The 23,823-nt window shown below is 41.1% G+C and overlaps 3 protein-coding genes across 4 annotated transcripts in view; 1 reads left to right on the top strand and 2 right to left on the bottom strand.

Annotated features, from left to right (window-relative positions):
* LOC134210336 (zinc finger protein Xfin-like) overlaps positions 1-23,823 on the top strand; it is a 96,124-nt gene that overhangs the window by 38,872 nt on the left and 33,429 nt on the right. Inside the window, exon 5 of the mRNA XM_062686386.1 lies at positions 10,665-10,757. Coding sequence (XP_062542370.1) covers positions 10,665-10,757 — 93 coding nt within the window. The remainder of the gene's footprint in view (positions 1-10,664; positions 10,758-23,823) is intronic.
* On the bottom strand, positions 1,268-3,837 carry LOC134213526 (zinc finger protein 91-like). 2 transcript variants are annotated; one of them, XM_062692657.1, is made up of 7 exons: positions 3,571-3,837; positions 3,110-3,300; positions 2,840-3,051; positions 2,250-2,747; positions 1,728-2,195; positions 1,452-1,667; positions 1,268-1,386 (listed from the first exon to the last, which is right to left on the bottom strand). In XM_062692657.1, the coding sequence occupies exons 2-7, from the start codon at positions 3,254-3,256 to the stop codon at positions 1,329-1,331; spliced, it is 1,599 nt and encodes a 532-aa protein (XP_062548641.1). In that variant the 5' UTR covers positions 3,257-3,300; positions 3,571-3,837; the 3' UTR covers positions 1,268-1,328. The 2 variants fall into 2 exon arrangements, with proteins under 2 accessions (XP_062548641.1, XP_062548640.1); XM_062692656.1 differs by having other exon boundaries at positions 3,457-3,836.
* On the bottom strand, positions 18,543-21,839 carry LOC134213527 (zinc finger protein 629-like). The gene is made up of 6 exons (XM_062692658.1): positions 21,762-21,839; positions 21,522-21,687; positions 20,730-21,460; positions 20,326-20,670; positions 18,765-18,980; positions 18,543-18,698 (listed from the first exon to the last, which is right to left on the bottom strand). Exons 2-6 carry the CDS (start codon positions 21,672-21,674, stop codon positions 18,632-18,634), a joined length of 1,512 nt encoding a protein of 503 aa, XP_062548642.1. The 5' UTR covers positions 21,675-21,687; positions 21,762-21,839; the 3' UTR covers positions 18,543-18,631.

The following is a 23,823-nucleotide window of genomic DNA, read 5'->3' as shown; positions in this document are numbered from 1 at the left end:
GTAGGGCGGTGTTATCGTCCTTTCAGATTTATAAAGATCAGGAATAGAACAGTTACCTCGAATGAATATTATGAGAGTCGAGAGATGAGAAAGTAAGTCATAACATGTAACGTCTTAACATGTAACGAAATATTTTTATTCCATGGGCTATACCTTGCCGTGTTAAATTTCTGTGACCATTACTGTTAACCATTAACCCATTAACAAAAAAAACTATTCGGAATCACCGTAACCCCAGACCCTTACGAAGTAAAAACATAAATTTCACATGCAAAAAAAATATTTTAGTACTTACGCTTAAATGTCTATCCGGACATAACCAAAATGATTGCTAGTGATCCATTTCAACCACGTCGATCCACTGTCGTTTTGGGATGCCGCTCCCACAAGGCCACAAGCCGAAAGACCTGTTGGGGGTATAGTATGGATCAGTTTTCTTCGCCAATTAGATCGCAGTCAAATCGGATTTGCTTCCGAAACTCCACTCTTACCGATCTCTTAGCAAAACAATCACTTCTCCATTCTACTCGCTTCTTAAAACAGGAGCATCATCTTGGCAACTAGGACTATTGGGTGGATAAAAATTAGCACCATCACTCTTATTTTACAGCAGAGCGGCTGTCTATTCCTAGGCCATCAATAAATCACCACTTCACTGCCCACAAGTAGTTTCTTTTATTCCCGCATACGGTAACTATAATCAATCGGTCCGGCAAATAACACATCGATAACAATCTTTTAAAATGATCACTTGCGCACGTAGTGCCTGCTTGGCAGTTAACCGACAACTAACTGGGGAGATCGGATTAGATCGCTGCCACCGAAATGTGTGGCTGATCGATGTTTATCGTGTGGATGATCGTTATCTGGAAAAGGGAGATTGTCTCCGTGGAGGATTCTCTTGTATCATATACGATTATGTGTAGGAAAGTGAAGAACACTGATCACTGTATCAAAATTCACAAAAATTAATTTACAATGATCTGCAAACTCAGATGTGAATATGCGTACATTATGTGGAAGATTTTGATTTGAAAAATGTATTAAAGGTAACCACTTTCCCTTCGATGGGATTCGAACCCACTAAACTACGAACGACCTCCGTTGGCCTTTGCATATTAGCGGCTACAAAAATTAACTTTAAAAAAAATTACGTGTTTGCGGAACAAAGCATTAAGCTGCCATGGGTTTTTCAGTTGTGAAGGAGTGCGTTGATTAACATCGAAGAAATTCATGAAATTCTCTATAAAATTTGTTTGTAGAAATATTAATTAGTTAGAGTGACTCTGTCAGCTTTTATTCAAAATCATGTGTGTTTGTTGCATCTGTTATGAAGGCATTTTTTTGATTATTGAATGATTTAACTTATGGAATTCCAAGCCGGCACTAGAATTGAAAAGAGAATTGGCTAATTTAAAATAAAATGCGTTAGATTATTAGTGATTATTTACCTTGTGCGAAATTCCTCCCCACAAGTTTTACATTCATGAACGTCTGGTCCGTGTGCTATTTTCTTGTGGCCCTGCATAGTGCTCATTCGCTTGAACGTCTTGTGGCATATGTCGCACTTAAATGGCTCAGCAGAATTGTCCTCTACCGCAACCGGGCTTTCTTGTTTACGTTCACGAACCTGCTTATGCGTCACAACATGTTTCCTTAATATGGACCTGAAAAAAAAACAATAAGATTGTTATAATGTTTTGAAACTGATAATTGGAAACGCTCACCGTGTCAAAAACAATTTTTCACACATAGGACATCTATGGGTTTTAGTGTCATGACATCTCCTGTGCTGCTTCAGTTTCCTTAAATTTGGATACAACCTATTACATATTTTACATTTCAACTGTCGATCGCTATTTTTTGTGTGTTTCCCTTCAGCCGAACCATTCCCGCTGTTATCAGAACCTTCAGCCGTGTATACATCGTCCTCTTCGTGAGATTTAAAATGTTTCTCTAAGTGGCTCTCATAAATGAACGTTCGACTGCATTTCGAACACGAGTATTGTTGATAGTTCTCATCAGTTGGAACTAACTTCTTCAGCCTGACACTGTCATCAAAAGCGGTATCAATCTCTTCTTGATTTTGCACTGCATCATCCCCATCATCTTCATCATACGATTCTCCATTATCGCGAATTTCTTGTATTTTGTTCCTATGCTTAATGGTGGCATAGTGCTTCTTCAATTCCTTTCTACGATAGAACATGTGGTAAATAGATTGGTACGAAACAAGAATCAAAACTTACTGAAAAGGAAATCCAATTTTGCAAATACGACAAACATGGTTTTTTGGGCCATGTACTGCCCTGATGTGACCCCACAGTGTACGTCCAGATGTCAACATTTTATTACATATGTTGCATTGGAATGATTCTTTGTCTTGGACTTCTTCACCACTATCTTTCGAAGTTTGGTCTTTACTGCCATCAACATTACTCCAGCCGAAAGATGCTTTACTCAATGGAGCACTCGATTCTTGGAATGCTTGCGTATCATCATCCGCACGGTTTTCGACTTTAACTTCTGATATGTCGATCATATCCTCTAAGACAATAGAATCTTCACTATCGGGCGCTTCATCGTGATCAGCTTCCACATTATGCGGCAAATATAAGTTATTCGATGCCCGATCCTTATGATTCACGACATCTTCATTTATATCACATTGCTCATTGGTTTGTTCGATAATTAGCTCATTTCTATCCATTTCCTCGTGGATTAACATGTGTTTGTCCAAATGTTGCCTGAAATTTTAAAAAAATGGAAGATCGAGGATGATTTTTAATTAAAGAACTTGAACAAATGAATGACTTATAATTTTCAATTATTACATTACCGTTTCGAAAATGATTTTCCGCAGTATTTGCACAAATTCTCTTCCCAAATCCGCTGACGTCGAAATTGTACTGATTCAACATTTGCATTCTGAGCCATGGATTCTAAAACATTTTGTACATCCCGACAGCGTACCCGAAACTGATGAAACTCGGTTATCCGTTTACGGCAGATAGCGCATATGGATTGGCTTCTTTGGTCCTCTGGAGATACCTGGGGTAAGCGTTTTATTAAATGGCCTGAACAAATAACATCGTTCTAGAAAGCTAACCGTTATTGATAGAAAGTCCGATATCCATTGGTGCAGATCGTTTTCCTTGAATATATCATCGAGCAGTTCATTGCCCATACAAAGTCGACATATTGAATGAGAGATTCTGAAATCTTCACATTCTATCTTGACTATCGACGATGCCATGGCTTATTTTTCGATTTACACCACGTTGGCAGTTTCTTGATCGTCTGGAAGAATTATTACTGATATTAATTACTGGAATACCTACCATCAGAAATGGTTATTAATACATAAGAATAAAAGAGGCTAAACGCAGGTTGTGGGCGTAATTTTGATATTTATTATTCAAAGTAGTCCTGGTAAATGATAAATGTATAACTTACTTGTCGGTTTATTCCAACATCAGGATTCAGGACTCCAATGAGTGGCACAAACGTGTAAACAATATTTAATAATTATTGCTCTAATAACCGATCACTGCACTGCACACAACAGACCTTGGTTGGGCCTGATTGGACAAACGAAAACAAAGTTTTCACCAGAGATGTTGTTCATACAACAGACCTTGCTTGGACCTGGTTGGACAGACGAAAGCAATAGTTTTCACCAGAGATGTTATTTATAGATAGAGACCCGCAAAAACTGAAGCCGAAAGAATACCGAAAGAACCGTCAAAGGCAGTGCCAAAGTAAACAAACATTATTTACCAATCGGTATTAAATGCAAGATAAGTATTGTTATCCACATTATAGAAATTATGAAAAAGTTTAAAAAGTCATGTAAATGAAGATGCTTTCAGAGTTCTCATTAGCAAATTTATATATTGTATTTAATCATATATATTGTTGAATATAAAGCAACGGTGCTAAAGAAGACATATATAATATGTATACATATGTATATATTTATCCAGTGCATAGGTTTATTATTATTTTTAATGTTAATTTAAGTTTTGATGTTATTATAAATTTTGATGTTTGAGCGGTGCCGAAGTGCCAAAATTCATTATTAATGAACTCGATGCATGAAAGTGTTCATTTTTAGTGAACAGTGCACCGCTCAAACGTCATAGACTAACGCAAAATACGCTAGGAGAAATGTCAAAAAAGAAAAAGTAGAATCACGAAAAAAATTCCACAGCGAGATATGGGATGCAAATCTTTAAATAATTTTAAAAATTTCAAAATAATATGTATTTGAAAATATTTTTGAGCACCGGGTTAGACTTTTTTCACATATATTTATTTGATTGTTCATGATAATAAATGTTTTCTCGAATTGATCACAGTAAAGGTACCATTTTTGATGTTTAATAAATTTCTAATCTCGTGCAAAAAAAACATTTTCAAAAAAAAATCAGATTGTAATTTTTATAATTATTTTGAATTCCGTTTGGAACAACTGATTTGACAGCAACCGCTGTTCCTATTTTGACACTGCGTCTCTTTGTTTTTAATCCAGCCTCTTTAGTTAAATAGCATCTGTTCGTGAGTGGACTGTATGGGAAACCTCAACATAGGCGGACCGACGGAACTCTCCGAGAAAAACCAAACCACGGAAATCGGATACCGGATAAAGAAGTCCTTTTCTTAATTTAACTTCAACGATAATTTATTTACAACTAATTTACATTACTTCGTGATATTCAACTTCACTTCTTAAATTTGCAACACGTCTCAACGAGTGGGAAGCACGGCGTACAATGATGGTGTCTTCCTTCTCGGCTGGAAAAACATCCTTTTTTCCATTCCCTTTTGGCGCGCTCCTTGCGCGCTCATTTCGCGCTGTTGCGTTGTGGCTGCGTCAAATTCTGCTTCCTTCGTGCAGCTGCGTGTGGTTGTGGAATGTATCGCAGGCTGCGGTTGAGCGATACGCTGTATCATCTTATTCGGCAGGGACGGCTCGAACATCCTCCCCCGCGGATTCCTTGCACTCATTGTCCAGTATAGGCAAAGGGGCCAGTTTGTGGATTGGACGCTTTAATAAACCACCTTTGGTTCGAATATCCACAACCCGGACGAATCCATCTGATCCCAAATACGAGTTTTCCACCTTGCCCATTTTCCAATATTGTGGTGGTAAGTTGTCATCCTTGATCAGGACAACCATTCCTGGTTTAATGTTTTCTTGCCTCTTATTCCACTTATTCCGTTTTTGAAGCTCCAATAGGTACTCTTGTGACCATCGCTTCCAGAAATCTTCTCGCAGACGCTGGACATACTGCCAACGAGACAGACGATTGACTGGAATACCCTCGCAGCTTGGCTCCGGAATAGCCGTCAAAGGTCGATCGATCATGAAGTGACCTGGCGTCAACGGCTCGAGCTCCGATGGATCCTCGGAAGGAGCATACAAAGGCCGCGAGTTTAGCTGAGCTTCGATTTGGCAAAGCAAGGTTGAAAACTCCGACGTGTTTAAAAGACTCGATTGACATTTCTTCTTCAAGATAGTCTTAGTGCTCTTGACTCCTGCTTCCCAGATACCACCCATGTGCGGCGCATTTGGTGGAATCATCTTCCATTCAATCTGCCGAGGCTGACAGAACTCAAAAATCTTGAGAGTTGTTGCTTCCTCCTTAAAAAGCTTATATAGCACGTTAAGCTCGTTGCGAGCCCCGACGAAATTTGTCCCATTGTCGGAGAAAATCTGTTCAGGGACACCACGTCGAGAGACGAACCGCAGCAAGGCAGCAACGAAGGCATCGGCTGACAGGTCTTCCACTAATTCCAGGTGAATGCCCTTCGTTACCATACAAACAAAGACACTAATGTATCCCTTTACAGGTGCTGCTTTTCTTCCAGTCTGCTTAATAAGGATGGGACCCGCAAAATCAACGCCAACCTTCACGAAAGCGGGAGCTTTATCACACCTTGCAACCGGAAGATCCCCCATGAATTGAGTGGCACACGGAGGATTTAACTTGAAACATCGCACGCAATTTCGGGTTACCTTGCGCACAGCAGAACGAGCTCCCACAATCCAAAATTGGCGACGTAATTGAGCCAGCAAAGCCGAAGGTCCAATATGCAAATTCTCACGATGAATGGCTTCAATCAGACGCTGCACCATTTTATCTTGATTAGGCAAGATCCACTGGTGTTTAACGCCATAGGGCAAACTCGAATTTCGCAGTCGGCCACCAACACGAATCATTCCATCGTCAAGAAAGGGGTTCAATGTAGAGAATCTTTTGCAGTGCTCACCAGATTCGATGATGCCAACTTCCTTACCAAAATGCTGCAACTGAACCACCCTGACGATGACTTTCAAGGCGGTACGCATCTCTATTACTGTTGGAAACCGCTGTGTGATTCTCTGCTGCTTAACCTTTTGTTTCGCGTTCTGACAGAAACGCAAAACATATGCCAAAACTCGCTGCATCTTCCTGAAGGACTCGAACTTAGAAAATACAGGCAACTTTTCCAACAATACCACCGCAGAAGAAATAGTGGCACGCCGTAACTCTGGAACCTCTTCATCGGACAGTGGACCTGGTGCCACCACCTGATATTCTTCACTGCGCAGGAACAAAGGACCATTCCACCAAAGATCATTCTTCTCAAGACTACTAGCAGATTGGCCACGCGACACTATATCGGCTGGATTATCCAGCGTATTCACATATCTCCACTTATGTCCAGTAGCGGTAATTTCACTTACCCGGTTTCTCACAAACACTTCCAAGCGTTCCGGGTTTTTCGCTAGCCAAGCTAGCACCACTTGATTGTCTGACCACATAGTAACATCCCGGAAGGGCAGCGCTAATGCTGCCAACACCTTTTTCACCAAACGGTTCAGCAAAAGCGCTGCTAAAAGTTCCTTTCTTGGAATCGTCAGCACAGTCTTCGGGACGATTTTGGACTTTGCACACAACAACTTCATCACCGCAGGTTGTCCAGGTAGAATTGACCTGATGTACACACAGGCGCCGTATGCTTCCAATGTTGCGTCACCAAACCCATGCAGCTCAAAAGCAATGGCCCCAGTGACCACCACGTGACGAGAAATTCGCAGATTCGTAACACCACTTAACGCATTCAGGAAATTATCATAATGTTTCTTCAGTTCACCTGTGAGCTCGTCATCCCACTCTAGCTCTTCCTTCCAGATATTCTTCATTAGAAGTTTGCCAATTAGAATAACCGGCGCCACCAGACCCAAAGGGTCAAACATTCTGGACACGAGCGACAGCACTTGTCGCTTCGTTGTATTACCTTTACTTACTGTTGAGAGAGACACAAACTGCAGAGCGTCCAAATCTGGGTTCCACATAAGGCCCAACGTTTTAATCACTGCACTACCACCTTCGTCGATGCTGACCAATTCGTCCCGCTCATTCTCAGGAATCCGCTCCAACAGCGTAGGATTATTGGAAGCCCACTTATGCAGAGGAAATCCACCAGTTCCAAGCATATCAATTAACTGCGTCTGGGCTTTGCTTGCTTCATCCAAATCATCGAAACCGAACAAAGCGTTGTCCACGTAAAAACTATTCTTAACGATGTCAGCAGCCAGAGGATACTTTGCGCCTTCGTCGATGGCCAGTTGCAGTAGTGCCCGTGTCGCCAAGAATGGGGCAGACGCCGTACCATAAGTGACGGTTGTCAGCTCAAGGACACGGAGTGGATCGGTGGAGCTATTTCTCCAGAACACACGAGTAAGCGGTGTATGTCGCTGATCCACGAGAACTTGTCGGTACATTTTAGCCACATCAGTAGCCAGCACGAATAACGGGAAACGAAACCGAAGAGCAATGGATTGCAAATCACTTTGGATTATGGCACCAATTTTCATTACGTCATTGAGTGACCGACCAGCAACCTTGGCAGACGCATCAAACACAACACGGCACTTAGTGGTTGTATTTGAAGGCCGCAAAACAGCATGATGTGGTAAGTACCACTTGAGGATATCATGCGAATCCTTGCGTACATCAACCTCCTTGCAGTGGCCAAGACTCTCGTACTCAGCCATAAAATCCTGATACTGCTGTTTCAAGTCTGGATGCAACGAAAGTCTTCGTTCCAGTGCATAAAATCTCTTCAGCGCCAACGACCTAGAATCAGCCAATTCGCTGACGGATTCCTTAAGCGGCAGCTCCACGATGTACCGCCCAGATGCATCTCTTCGATGAGTCTCTCGGAAATGTTCTTCACATTCTGCTTCTTCACTGCCACATTCTTCTGTATCTGCAACGTCTTCGACTTCCCAAAACCGTTGAATGGAAGGCTTAATTCATCCATGGTGACTGTGTGCGTGTGAACCGCTTCATCTGGAAACGCACCGTCATCGAACACACCACCCACGACCCAGCCAAATTGGGTCTCACGCAAAATTGGCAGACTGTCACCCATTGCTATTTCACCAGGCAACAACAACTTAAGGAACCATTCGTTGCCCAGTAGCATATCTACCTTACTTGGGTTGGAAAATGTCGGATCAGCTAGCTGAACATTAACGGGAAGCTCCAACGCGCTGACATTGATGACCGATGTTGGCAAATCCGATGTCACCTTGTCAGTTACCAGACACTTAACGTTTGCATGGAAATCATTGTACCTCGACGACAGATGGACCACACCACAGTTGGATGAATGAGTCTTCGTGTTATTCACCCCCAAGACCGTGATGTTCAACGAACCCAGCTTCAAACCCAACAAATTTACTGCTGCTCGAGATATCAAATTAACTTGGGAACCACTATCCAGTAAAATTCTGCATGGGGGGGGGTGGTAGTTTCTATCCAAGATGTCCACTACCGCTGTAAGCAGCAACACTTGCTGCGTACGAGATGCCAAACTTGAACACAATGCTGTCGTCGGTGTTGCTGATGTTGGCGGGCCAAACTTGCTTGGGTTTTTTCTCAGCATGAAGGAGAGTATGGTGCCGACGTTTGCATCTTTGGCACGATTTTTCCGACGAACAATCGACACTCCGATGACCTCTGCGTAGACAATTGAAACAAACATTTCGTTCTCGAACCTTGACCAACCTTTGCGGGACAGTGAGGGATTTAAAGTCGGCGCAGCTATGATTAGCATGTGATTTTCCGCAAAATTCACATTTCGTTTCTGTCTCGCTCGAAGACACAACTGCATGAGATTTCTGCACCGACGACTTGTTCGTTACAGAAACAGCCCTAACTGGAGCCGAATATGACTTCTGACTGCTAGCCTCGACTCTTTCCAGGATGAAGGTCTGTTCCTTCAGGAACACCAGCATGTCTTCGTAGTCGGGTAGCTCTCCATGCTTAACGGTTGACTCCCAAAGATGACGCACATCGTTGTGCAATGCAGCTGCCAGTAGATGGATGACGAAATCCTCTCCTACTCCTTCGAACTCTCGCTCCAGGAACTTAAGACCTTCAACATGTTTGCTGCACTCATCCACTAGAGCCCGTAACTCAAAATGGCTCTTCTTCACCATACGCTTCAGATTCAGCAGACCGTTCACATGAGAGTCGATAGCATGGCGCTTATTCTCGAACCTCTCTTCCAAGATTTGCCACGCGTGGGCGTAGTTGCCCTCGTTGATGGTCTTGGCATCAATCAGACCAGCTGCACTTCCGACCAAGGATTTATCCAGATGGTATAGCTTCACTGCTGGCGGATCTGGACCCTTATCCACGAGATCCTTGAACATGGCCTTGAACTTCGGCCAACTTTCATACCGGCCATCGAATGTGGGCACCGGCATGCGAAGCGGTTGATGGATAACAACCGGTGCTTGTTGGTTCTGATTACCTATCCTTGCGACGACGTTTGCGGCCATCTTGTTAGCATCGAGCTTAGTGAGCTGTTCCTCCAACAAAATGGAAACAGTATCGTGAATGATGTCAAACTCCTCATACTGTTGCTCATGCTGTTCGCAATCATCAGTCAAAACGACATCCATGATTTGGTCGTGAGCAACGTTGTACTCCTTATAGGCTGCTTCCAACTTCGTCATATAGACCTTTACCTCAGCTTCCGTCAGCTGAACCACTTCATCCCCATCTGGGCGGATAGTATTGAGGATGCGAGACACCTTACCTTTTGCTGCGCCACGACGGCGGACGAGTCGTTGGATGTTCTCCATGACTGTTAACTTTTCCGTCAACTTCAGTTTTCTCTTCTGCTTCTTGCTTAACGGAGTGGAGGAATCTAGAGTAGACTGCCCAAGTGCAGAACTAGCTCCAGAGTCTCCGGTTTTTTGCTGCTTCGAAACACTTTCTTCCGGCATGCCACTGTAGACACTACATCCAGCCAAGCCTTATGCTCGACGTTGGTTGGGAACACAGCCAAGTCTATGCTCACGCAACCGGTCACTTGGGAATCCACCAACCGGTCACTTGGGAAACCAGAACACTAGCTTCAAAGCAACTATCTTCACTTACTTCGGGTACCCTACCCACGTGTTGAGCACTTAATTACTCGCTTAATTAGTTTTTCCGATGGATAAGATCCAACAGCACTTTCAAAATGGCGACCGCACACCAGTTTTTCTTCACAAAATGGTGACGTCGCACAATCACTGTACTTCTTCGATGGCGGCCATTTTGCTCACACCATCACTGTTTGAATTTTCCGACTTTTTCGGAATCCACTTTCAGTTTTGCACTTTACGGTTCTTCATCCGGTTCCGGAACAGTCGGAGAGACACTACACTATACTCGATCCGGATCGACTGGACCAAATTTATGTTCGTGAGTGGACTGTATGGGAAACCTCAACATAGGCGGACCGACGGAACTCTCCGAGAAAAACCAAACCACGGAAATCGGATACCGGATAAAGAAGTCCTTTTCTTAATTTAACTTCAACGATAATTTATTTACAACTAATTTACATTACTTCGTGATATTCAACTTCACTTCTTAAATTTGCAACACGTCTCAACGAGTGGGAAGCACGGCGTACAATGATGGTGTCTTCCTTCTGGGCTGGAAAAACATCCTTTTTTCCATTCCCTTTTGGCGCGCTCCTTGCGCGCTCATTTCGCGCTGTTGCGTTGTGGCTGCGTCAAATTCTGCTTCCTTCGTGCAGCTGCGTGTGGTTGTGGAATGTATCGCAGGCTGCGGTTGAGCGATACGCTGTATCATCTTATTCGGCAGGGACGGCTCGAACAACATCATTTTTGGAAAATGGCGTATACGTCATATTTTCAGATTACAGCAGTGCGTCTCTTTGTTATTAATTCAAGAATCCAGCCTCTTCCGGGTGCCCTTAAAAACGCGAGTGCTTTTTTTTGGATTCCGGGAGACTTGTCCTTAACCCTTATGCTACGTTTTGACGGGGCAAGTGAATTGAACAACTCAGTTGAATTCAATTGACTTGCCAAAAGTTGAACATGTTCAACTTTCTTTTCGTCCAAGTGAATTGAATTCAGTTCGCGTTCAACTCAAGCGACTTGCTCAATTCACTTGCCTTGTCTAAACGTAGCATTAAACGCGCAATGCTGTTTTAAAACAGCAAACCGAAAATATGTCCAATAGGGTAGTGAGCTAATTCCCGTCGTAGTAGGTAGTGCTTGGTTTTCAAATCTAATTTATACGCCAGCCCAACTACTTACTCTAACTAAGTTGTATGTAACACGTATTTTAGGGTTCCTAGTTTTCATTGTGTACTATTAGCGCATTGAACAAATCATAGTTTATTGAGAATCGGCAATCAAAAATACCCTTCAAATTTTTCAAATTTGTCTTATTAAAATCTGTTTACGTCCATGAGAATTTTCATTCGTCCAGTCTGAAACTCGATGGATTGCTGTCAAATAAATCTGTTGGTATTGGTGTGCGATTTCTACAAGTACACCAAATAAGTTTTTTATGCGGTATCATACCGTGTTAAATAAAAATAACATAAATTCAATTAATATTGGCCTGTTCTGAATATGATGCGTGTACATTGTGAAACATTGAATAGAATATGTGTACGGAGGATGTTCGCGGCTATCCAAGAAATCCCTGAAGTGAAGGCCTTCAGGTCTACACGCGTAACCAATGATCTACAGGCCTGTTTTGTAAATGTAATATACCCATTGTAGTACATATAACAGAATCTGCGTATGGAAGACAATCGCAGTTATCCAAGAAATACCAGAAGTGGAGGCCTTCAGATTTACACGCGTAACCAATGATCTACAGTCCTGTTTTGTAAATGCAATATACCCATTAAGGTACACATGATAGAATCTGCATATGGAAGATCTTCACGGTTATCCAAGAAATCCCTGAAGTAAAGCCCTTCAGGTCTACACGCGTAACCAATGATCTACAGGCCTGTTTTGTAAATATAATATACCCATTGTGGTACATATGATAGAATCTGCGTATGGAAGATCTTCACGGTTATCCAAGAAATCCCTGAAGTGAAGGCCTTCAGGTCTACACGCGTAACCAATGATCTACAGGCCTGTTTTGTAAATCTAATATACCCATTGTGGTACATATGATAGAATCTGCGTATGGAAGATCTTCACGGTTATCCAAGAAATACCTAAAGTGGAGGCCTTCAGATCTACACGCGTAACCAATGATCTACAGGCCTGTTTTGTAAATGCAATATACCCATTGTGGTACATATGACAAAATCTGCGTATCGAAGACGTTCGCGGATATCCAAGAAATACCTGAAGTGGAGGTCTTCAGATCTACGCGCGTAACCAATGATCTACAGGCCTATTTTGTAAATGTAATATATCCATTGTGGTACATATGATAGAATCTGCGTATGGAAGATCTTCACGGTTATCCAAGAAATCCCTGAAGTGAAGGCCTTTAGGTTTACACGCGTAACCAATGATCTACAGGCCTGCTTTGTAAATGTAATGTACCCATTGTAGTACATATAACAAAATCTGCGTATGGAAGACGTTCACGGTTATCCAAGAAATACCGGAAGTGAAGGCCTGAAGTGAAGGCCTTTAGGTTTACACGCGTAACCAATGATCTACAGGCCTGTTTTGTAAATGCAATATACCCATGGTGGTACTTATGATAGAATCTGCGTATGGAAGATCTTCACGGTTATCCAAAAAAACTGAAGTGGAGGCCTTCAGATCTACACGCGTAACCAATGATCTACAGGCCTGTTTTGTTAATGTAATATACCCATTGTGGTACATATAACAGAATCTGCGTATCGAAGACGTTCGCGGATATCAAATATACTATATTACCAATATGGTCCACTCTGGCTGATTTCGAAAGACTACACAGTAGCACCGCGGTGTCGCAAAAGGTAAGTAATGTAGTGAAGAGACATTCCGAGGGGTGTTTAAACGTGTGATGCAATATGCAGTATAATATTTCAAAATAATATGCTAGAGATCATCCTATGACCTCATTTTGATTTCTGAGTTCAAAAATAAATTTTCGAAAAATGTAATTCAAATAGTTAAAAATTGTAAATTAGTGTAATTTTTGCAATCATCGCACCCTTTGGCTATCGTTTTCAGGCGTTAGTTGCCTTTTGTGACGCAAGATGGTGTGATTGTGCTGTCCGTTGCCTAATGTATGGAGAATAACGAAGTGGACTATATTGTTAATATACTATATTTGGCGGATATCCAAGAAATACCTGAAGTGGAGGTCTTCAGATCTACGCGCGTAACCAATGATCTACAGGCCTGTTTTGTAAATGTAATATACCCATTGTGGTACATATGATACAATCTGCATATGGAAGATCTTCATGGTTATCCAAGAAATCCCTGAAGTGAAGGCCTTCAGGTCTACACGCGTAACCAATGATCTATAGGCCTGATTTGTTAATGTTATGTACCCATTGTAGTACATTTCACCGAATCTGCGTATGAAAGACTTTCGCGGTTATCCAAGAAATACCTGAAGTGGAGGCCTTCAGATCTACACGCGTAACCAATGATCTACAGGCCTGTTTTGTAAATGCAATATACCCATGGTGGTACCTATGATAGAATTTGCGTATGGAAGATCTTCACGGTTATCCAAAAAAACCTGAAGTGGAGGCCTTCAGATCTACACGCGTAACCAATGATCTACAGGCCTGAAGTGGATCATATCAAATCGACACGCGTAGCCAACGATCTAAAGGCCTGTTTTGAATATATAATGTACTCATTATTTTTGCCTTTCTCGTACAACAAAGTTGTACCGAAAGGCTATCAAGCCTAGTTGATCGCGTTTGAAAATTATTACGAAAATGGTACATTGAACCGAGCCATATAAGCGACATATAAGGTTGGTGTCTTGACTAAATGCGAGAAAGGCAGTATCACTATTCGGTTTTCTTTGGGGTCGTTCAACAATGATGTCACAGGTTTTAGGGGGGAGGGGTTTCTAGGATTTTGTGACACTGCATATACAAGGTATACAAAAAACGTGACAGAGGAGGAAGGAGGGGTCTAGAAATCTCAAAAAGTAGTGGACGTCATATTTGAATCATCCCTTTATTTGTGTGTTTTTTAAGTTTAACATCAAGTTTAACACAAATGTATTCAATATGAAGAGAGCATGAACCATATTTGAAATCGGAACATTGATTTCCAGCTACGCGTGTAGATCAAATTGCCTTACTCCAGGGATTTCTTGAATGACCAAGAACATATGCTGTGAGGGCATTCTATTATTCGTATTACAGAGAGCATGTACCATATTTGAAACCGGGAAATTGATCATCAGCTATGCGTGTAGATCGAAAGGCCTTACTTCAGGGATTTCTTGGATGACCATGAACATATGCAGTAAATGCATTCTGGTCTTTGTACTACAGAGAGCATGTACCATATTTGAAACCGGAAAATTGATTTTTAGTTACGCGTGTAGATCGAAAGGCCTACTCCAGGGATTTCTTGGTTGACCAAGGACATATGCTGCGAACGCATTCTGTTATTTTTATTACAGAGAGCATGTACCATATTTGAAACCGGAAAATTGATCTTCAGTTACGCGTGTAGATCGAAAGGCCTTACTCCAGGGATTTCTTGGATGACCAAGAAAATATGCTGTGAACGCCAAGGATGTTATCGATCATTTAGTATTTTGCGTTCGATCATATAGAAGTTTGTCAATAACTCATTTCTGAAGCTGTTTTTCAAAATCTGTTGTATGATGGACTTCTAGTGCGAAGGATTTTCTACAACTCTGCCTAATGGTTCGTTGTTAGAACTCAACTAATAACGCAGTTATAGCGCTAGTTGCAGTAACTTAAACTAAATGATTGGGAATTTGTTATCATTTAGTCTAAGTTACTGGAACTATAGTTATAACTCCGTTACTAGTGGAATTCAAACATCGAACCATTAGGCAGAGTTGTAGAAAAACCTTCGCACTAGAAGTCCACCATACAACACATTTTGAAATTAGGCTTTTGGAATGAGTTATTGATAAACTACTAAATGATAGAACGCAAATTACTAAATGATCTATAACATCCTTGGTGAACGCATTCTGTTCTTTGTACTACAGAGAGCATGTACTATGTTTGAAACCGGAGAATTGAACTTCAGTTACGCGTGTAGATCAAAAGGCCTTACTTCAGGGATTTCTTGGTTGACCAAGAACATATGCAGTGAACGCATTCTGTTCTTTGTACTACAGAGAGCATATACCATATTTGAAACCGGAAAATTGATCTTCAGGTACGCGTGTAGATCGAAAGGCCTTACTCCAGGGATTTCTTGGATGACCAAGAACATATGCAGTGAACGCATTCTGTTCTTTGTACTACAGAGAGCATGTACCATATTTGAAACCGGAAAATTGATCTTCAGTTACGCTTGTAGATCGGAAGGCCTTACTCCAGAGATTTCTCGGATGACCAAGAACATATGCAGTGAACGCATTCTGTTCTTTGTACTACAGAGAGCATGTACCATATTTGAAACCGGAAAATTGATCTTCAGTTACGCGTGTAGATCGAAAGGCCTTGCTCCAGGGATTTCTTGGATGACCAAGAACATATGCAGTGAACGCATTCTGTTCTTTGTACTAACAGAGAGTATGTACAATATTTGAAACCGGAAAATTGATCTTCAGTTACGCGTGTAGATCGAAAGGCCTTACTTTACGGATTTCTTGGATGACCAAGAACATATGCAGTGAACACATTCTGTTCTTTGTACTACAGAGAGCATGTACCATATTTGAAACCGGAAAAGTGATCTTCAGTTACGCGTGTAGATCGGAAGGCCTTACTCCAGGGATTTCTCGGATGACCAAGAACATATGCAGTGAACGCATTCTGTTCTTTGTACTACAGAGAGCATGTACCATATTTGAAACCGGAAAAGTGATCTTCAGTTACGCGTGTAGATCGGAAGGCCTTACTCCAGGGATTTCTTGGGTGACCAAGAACATATGCAATGAACGCATTCTGTTCTTTGTACTACAGAGAGCATGTACCATATTTGAAACCGGAAAATTGATCATCTACGTATTCTTTCTCTGTACCACGAGGAGCATGTACCGTACTTAAAACAGGACTGCAAATCTTTGTTCCTGAGCTGAAGCCATTTCTTGGATAACTGGACGACTTATCTGTGACTTTATGCAGAATAACTATCATTTCGGTCAATTTTGAAAGTCAAACTTAAAAGTTTATTTTCGGTTCCATTTAACAAAAATTTCCTATCGCAATCCCATTTCGACCGCATAAAAATGGTTTCGATTGTGCTGCCATTTAGTTAAATGCCTCAGTCTGTAAAACAACTAACACACATGCTTAACATGTACGTGGGTAGTGCTGCCAACAGATTTCTGTTATGAAATTATTTCTCCTGTTTCAAACTTTTGGAATAGTGGAAAATTTTAGTGTGAATGACGAGTGTGTATGAAAAATATTTATTTGGAAGACTTTTCTTTTATTACACTAGCGGAAAATAATTGAAAACCCACTTTTATTGACTGCATGATGTATTATCAGATGTGTAACATAAGATTATTTCAGTTCAAACCGCCAGTTTGGCAACGCGTTTTTCGACTATAAACAAGGCGACGAAGAAAATAAATTTCAAACGCTCTAAAGTTTGAAAAAACAGATCATTTGAACGCCTTCCGGCAGTTATTTTGCAATTATTATTCACTTGAGCAATAAACATTGCTTTTATTTAGTGCGCAGTGAGAAATTTATGTGAAAAAGTGCGGTGAAAATCAGTGAGTTACGTTGATTTTGGTGACGGTGTTGCGCGTTTTCTACAGCAGTGAACGAGCTGGATTTTCCTTCGTCGTTTTCCTCGCCAGATGATTAGTTCATTATTTTTCGCGAGTATTTAGTGATTTAGAATTTGATATGACGAATGCTAGCGCCATGGACGAATTAGCGCATAACCCTACACCCGATTCTGTTTTTACGCGGATTCTTTTTTACACGGCCGTGTAAAAAAAAATCACATACAAAATTTTTGCAAAGTTGCTCCATTTTGCATGATTCGTCGAGAAATCATAAAACTTTTTTTACACAGATTTTCAAATTTTGAACTGAAAACTTTTTTTACACGGAACGCATCCCCCGTGTAAAAAAAGAATCGGGTGTATTAATAATTTCATTGATTATTTAGCATAGCATAGCATATGTGATTGTACGAATCGTGGGTGGCTATACAATGCTCAATTGAGCAATCTCTGTATATTGTCGCAAATTGATACTTGGGATTAGTACCTTTTCCTATACAGTAGCAGTTGTATACCTGGCCACGTCCTTACAATCACGGAAGGAAGGGAAGGAATGTTAGTTCAACATCTACTAGTGAAGATGCAGGGAACCCATACTACCTTCATAGATGTCTCGGGAAGGAAAAATATTGTTAGTGGGTAAGGTGAATAATAGGGAGCTCTATTCAACAATATAGAACGTTTTTCAATAACAATATATGCTGAAAAATTATTAAAATATATTCATCAATTTACTTACGAACCGTCCAAAGAAGAACAAAGTAACCTGGATCTTACAAACATTTCGCATCATATACAAAACACGTTCAACCGTACACTTATTCACCGAACATTAAAAACAGAACCAAAAACTCGGATTTTACGAATGTCCTACCTACCTGAAACACATTCGATCACGCACCAATTGTTTACTCACTCGGCCGCGCGAACGCACGAAACACGATAAAACAGGCACTGACGGTCGCGCAATGCAGAACACAATATTTCGGCAAATCGCGCGGTCGTTCTGCTGTCCGAAGCAAGAGCCAACACGCACTGAACTCATAATTTTATTGATTATTTACGTTAAAAATATTTCCGACGGTCTCAAATCGCCTTGCGCCTTTGAGGGTTAAAGAGTGGCATTCCATATTGCGATACAGATACATCCAGTTCTTTTTTTACACGGGTGGGTTTTAACCGATTAAGACCTTGAGCGTTAATGATACTATGAGTTAACCTGAGAAAATTCCGGTGGTATTTAAAAAGCTGTGAATGTTCAGGTTAACCGGGAAATTAGAGAATACCAAACGTGTAAAAAAAATATTGGGTTTACACAATTGAGGATTTCTTTCATAACTAATATTTTTTATGTATACTCAAATCTTTATTGGGAATTTCTGATGGACGATACTAAACCTACAGTTTCAGCTAGATCCAAAAATGCATCAAGCATATTCCGCAACATTCTCTATATTATGGTGCTTTCTTTTCATATGCCCTGTCAATTCTGAACTATAATATCGAAAGAAAATTGAAAATGAACACCTATTGAATAGAACAGCGTGATTTGGTACTCACCGAATTGAAAACAACTGGTCGCAGAAATTACATTTGTGAACCTTTGGTCCATGCGCTCTTTTCTGGTGATGCTTCAATGTTAGTTCAGACGTGTACACGAGCGGACACGTAGGGCATTTGTATTCTCCGGTAACTGCTAAAAAATACTTCGCTGGTTCTGCGGCGGTCTGTTGCTGTATCGGTTCATGAAGTTTCATGTGTCGATTCAGTACGAACCTACAAAGAAAGATATTTTGTATGGCAATTTTATCTTCTAATGTGGGTCTGTTCAAATATTATGTAAAGCGAAAAACGTTGTTTTTAAGAACCCCCCGCCCCCTCGTAACAATCCGTAACAATCCTACCCCTATGCGTAACGCGTAACAAATGCTGTTTTTTGAAAAAGATCTTAATTTTGATAGAATTTGAAGAACGGTGCAATAAATTATTATGTATTTTATATTTCACGCTTTTTAAAGATAATATAATAAAACATTTCTCGCCAAATTTAGTATTAGGGGACCCCGGGGCAAGAAGGTCACCTTAAGCATTTTGAACTATTACAAGGTAGAAACTCCTCTAAGCCACACGTTGATCGTACGCAAAATGTAATGAAGTTTGCTATCAACAAAACTACATCGATATTTATATGAATCATATGATAAATTAAACAAAATATGAAGATTTGTCTTGGTTGTTTTTTTTTCGTTGAAAAAAAAAGGCTTGGAGCAAGAATGAAACCCAACATAAATCACCGAGTAGTGATACTGCCTTTCTCGCATTCAGCACCATACCAATATATGTAATTTTACATATCTGGCTTGAACCATTTCAGGACTTATGGGTCATATATGCCCAGCATTTTTTGATTAGACGTGAAACATCACAGATGAATGCTTGGTCCCCACTTCCTTCAGCAAATTTGTTTACCAGGCTGTCGGCATACGCAACGTACACACCAGTCAAGCAGTTTGACGAACATTGACTCCGCCCCCAAGAAAACGCTTCGGTTGCTGCTTTGTTTGAACGTGTGTGAAGTTGTTCGACCAACCATTTGACAGTTGGCGACTCGGTTGGAAATAATTAAAACGGTTTGGAAACTTCCTTAATAATTCCTCCAGAAATCTCTTTATAAGCTTCCCCGAGAGTTTCTTCAAGAATACCCCAGGAATTCGTTTTGGAAAACACACAGGAATTTATCAAGCTATTCTGCCGAAAATTCCTTCAAGAACCGAAGGAATTTTTGTATAAGTATCCGAAGGAAATGATAATTTTTTGAAGTAATTCCTGAAGAAGTTTGCGATGGAATTCCTGGTTTGAGTACCAGGAGAATTTTTTTTAGATAAATCCTTGATGGACGATGGATATCCTGGAGAAATTTTCAGAGGAATTCATTTTTTAAATTAAACGATGTTCAAACCAACGGGGTTAGAATTAAAAAAGTATTCAATTTAATATTACCGGGGGTCCACGGTACCAAGTATATTATTGTCACCAAATATTAGACCCTCCCCCTAAAACCTGTGACATCATTTTTGAACGACCTCTAAGTATACGGCCCTTTACAATTTACATTACTTACCGGTTTAGAAAATTTTTCTGACATATGGGACACATTTCCCCTTTTATGTCATGACGTTTTTTATGAGCGTTGAGTTTTTTAGCACCGAAGAGTAATTTATGACAAATATCACACTCCAGTTGCTGATCCACCTGCGCTTGATGCTCGGTATCGAAGTTACTTCCACTGTTTGTAGATACATTTGCGGCCACGCTCGCGTCATCTTCAATCACCATTACTTCCGCTTTTTCGAACACCCTTGCCTGGCTAGTATTATCATTTTTCAGGCGTTTTCGACCTTGAAGCTTCTCCTTCTCCAATTGTGCTTTATGCTTCTTAGAGCGTTGATGCCTTTCTAATTCTTGTCTGCAATACAAAAAAGTCAGTCAATATTTTAAAGTTCAACCCTTCGTGAACCGTTTCACCGGCGGGTAAATGCCACATCACAAATTCGGCAAACAATGTTCCTGGGGCCGTGTACAACTTTATGATGGCGCAACATTTTTTCTGTAGAATCGAACATCTTATGACATTCATGGCATTTGGGAGAAGTTTCAACTGCAGGATTATTTCCTGTGGCGTCGTTCTGTTCCACATTAGCCGTGGCGTCGTCCAATGCTTTATTATCTGTGGCGTCGTGCAGTTCAATCAGCTCTGTGGTATCGTTCTGCTCTACATCCTTTTTTGCGTTGTTCGAGTCTACATGTGCCGTGCTATTGATTGTACACTCATGTTGTGGCTCATGCTGAAAACAGCTTGCGCCACCGTTTTCCTCGTAATTCAGTCTTATAGGATATGGCGCGTCATACAATTTCAGATCCAATGAATTATCATCCTCTTGATCATCAATCTCATAAGCGTTGTGCTCAACTGCAGTTTTAGTTTCTTCCCTTTCTTCCGACTCCACGATCTGGTTACTTGGTTCGTCTGGTATTTCAGCACTTTCTTCGTGTGAGCCGTCTTGTTTCAACTTATTTGTCATTGATTCGAATGTTTCCTGAATTTCCGATGTTTCAGTTCCTACGTTGTCATTGCGGATGGAAGATTGTAGTGCTCTTTCTACCTCTTGACTGCGCAAGCGAAACTGATGGAACTCAGTTAGCTGTGTTCGACATGAATTACAAATAGCCTGACTCAAGCGGCCGTCGGAGGATATCTGAAAAATTGGATATCTGGATGAAAAAGTATTAATAATTTTGTTTGTTTGAAGAAGTTACCGTTATAGCGAGAAAATCCATTATCCATTGATGGAGATCGTCTTCCTTAAATACATCTGCAAGGTCATTTTCGCTCAGACATAGCCGACACACATGACGTAGGATTTCCGATTCTATCGTTTCAGTTTTGACCGATGGCGAAGTCATTATCATTCACTGCACTCTACTACGGTTCAAAAATATATTTTCTGTACCCAAATCACCTAAATAGAAATTTAAAAACATTTACGATTACTTTACTTCGATTGCGTGTGTTTCTGGAATGTGACTACGCGAGAAGCCGAGCACTCGAGCGGAGATAAGTTAATTTTGTTTGACGTTTTGTCTAGGAATGGGCGATACCGATACGAAGCATCGATATCTACACTTTGAATAATCGATATTTTTTGTTTTGCTTTGCTTATTTGGCATGTGTACACTCAGGAAAATCGACACATAATTTATGGAAAAAATCCATGTATTTTGAAATATGCATATTTATGTAGAGGAAATTTGTCGCTGTCGTCATTGGCGAAATATTGTCGAGCCGCCACCGGACCGCGCGATTGAGCACTCGAGCGAGTCGCGACAATTTGAAATATTTCATTAGTAGTGCGCATCATGCACGCATGGATGTAGTATCATGCGCACTAATCAGAAATGAGTTGCGACGTCTGATAACTGCAGATATTTCATTTTATTGAAAACAAATTTTCGATTTTCTACTATACACGGAATATCTTTTGCTGGCGAGGACATAACAACGAAGGAAACATCAGTACGTTTTGACAGAGTACTGTACCCATTCCGTATCCTATCTATTTGCGCAGTACTGTTCAGCAGCGTACCTACCTGGTACCTGGTTGGCTACAGCGTCGATACACCTATGCCTGGCGTATTGTAGAGCTCCATAATTGTCGGTCTTGGGCGAGGTTCCTCCATTTATCCCCGAACGTTCAGGGTCCCCAGGTTCGATTTCACAGCGTGCAGCCAGCGGTTCGTGGCCTTCCATGAAGTCGCCGCCCAAGTAACATTTTGAGTTTTATCATAGTCTATTAGCGGATTTGGAGAACAAATTTTCAAGACTAGCAATAAAACTAATATCTACATATCAACCTCTTGATGGCCGCTATTGGCGCTTTGATGCTGCATGAAGAAGAAGAAGCAGAAAGATGATATTCTAAAAAATCTCCACGGGAAACCATACGAAGAAGTTTTTAAAACTGTTCTCAAAAATTCTAGAAGCAATTTAATTAAAAACGGTAAGCAGTACGGGGTTGGACTTTTCTTCTCGTATTTTATACGATTCACAATATTTTCTTCTCTGTATACTTGATACCTACAGCTCATGATTCATGCGTCTGCACCAAACACCATTTTCTAGTTTCCCTCCGAGTATTGTACGCAGCACTTTTCGCTCGAAAACTCTCCGGTCCGCTTCTTTTAATGTCCATGCTTCATGTCCATAAAGATCCACTGGTAGAATCAGAGTTTTGTACCTAAGCTGGTTACGTAATCCGTGAAAGGCCCTATTCGCAGCAGAAATACGTCTTTTCATTTTACGGGAAACGTCATTGTCACATGTCACAAGCATTCCAAGGTAAGCAAATTCTTCAACAAATTCAAACCCATCAAGCACGACCTCTACACCAACACCACTAGGTCTTCCCCTATCTCTACCTGCCACCATGTACTTTGTCTTGATAGAGTTAATGGTTAAGCCTATCCTCGCCGTCTCCCTTTTCAGTGGGACAAAAGCCTCCACTACTGCCCTGCGATCGATTCCAATAAGGTCGATGTCGTCCGCAAAGCCCAGAAGCATATGCGACCGTGTGATGATAGTGCCGTTCCTCTGCACGCCAGATCTCCTAATAGGGCCCTCGAGTGCAATGTTGAACAATAAATTCGAAAGTGCATCACCCTGCTTCAATCCGTCTAAGGTCACAAACGAGGTTGACACTTCATCTGCATTATGAATACTTGATTTCGAGCTATCCAGCGTTGCACGTATCAGTCTAATCAGTTTCGCCGGAAAACCATGTTGGGACATTATCTGCCACAGCTCATTTCACTTCACTGAATCGTACGCTGCTTTGAAATCAATGAAGTGAGTCTGCAAGTTGTACTCCCGGAATTTATCAAGGATCATTCGAAAGCTAAACATCTGATCCATCGTTGATCGGCCCTCACGAAAACCTGTCTGGTATACGCCGACGAAGGACTCCTCAAGCGGTCTCAGTCTGTTGTACGCCGAGTTCGGAAGGGTGATCCCTCTGTAATTGGTACACTCTAGTATATGTGCCCTTTCTTATAGATTGGGCAT

This window comes from Armigeres subalbatus, chromosome 2, assembly GCF_024139115.2.
Source record: "Armigeres subalbatus isolate Guangzhou_Male chromosome 2, GZ_Asu_2, whole genome shotgun sequence".
Taxonomy (NCBI): Eukaryota; Metazoa; Arthropoda; class Insecta; order Diptera; family Culicidae; genus Armigeres; species Armigeres subalbatus.
The sequence above is the reverse complement of the archived record's forward strand: the minus strand, read 5'-3'. Positions and strand labels throughout refer to the sequence as shown.

What these genes read in the sequence shown, in the direction of transcription:
- LOC134213526 (XM_062692657.1), bottom strand. Translation starts at nt 3,256, where the DNA reads ATGGCATCGTCGATAGTCAAGATAGAATGTGAAGATTTCAGAATCTCT. An exon ending in CGGACTTTCTATCAATAACG is followed by an intron (nt 3,052 to 3,109) that starts GTTAGCTTTCTA and finishes CGCTTACCCCAG; the next exon opens with GTATCTCCAGAGGACCAAAG. An exon ending in GGAAAATCATTTTCGAAACG is followed by an intron (nt 2,748 to 2,839) that starts GTAATGTAATAA and finishes TTAAAATTTCAG; the next exon opens with GCAACATTTGGACAAACACA.
- LOC134213527 (XM_062692658.1), bottom strand. Translation starts at nt 21,674, where the DNA reads ATGATAATGACTTCGCCATCGGTCAAAACTGAAACGATAGAATCGGAA. An exon ending in TGGATTTTCTCGCTATAACG is followed by an intron (nt 21,461 to 21,521) that starts GTAACTTCTTCA and finishes CCAATTTTTCAG; the next exon opens with ATATCCTCCGACGGCCGCTT. An exon ending in GACCAGTTGTTTTCAATTCG is followed by an intron (nt 18,699 to 18,764) that starts GTGAGTACCAAA and finishes TCGATATTATAG; the next exon opens with TTCAGAATTGACAGGGCATA.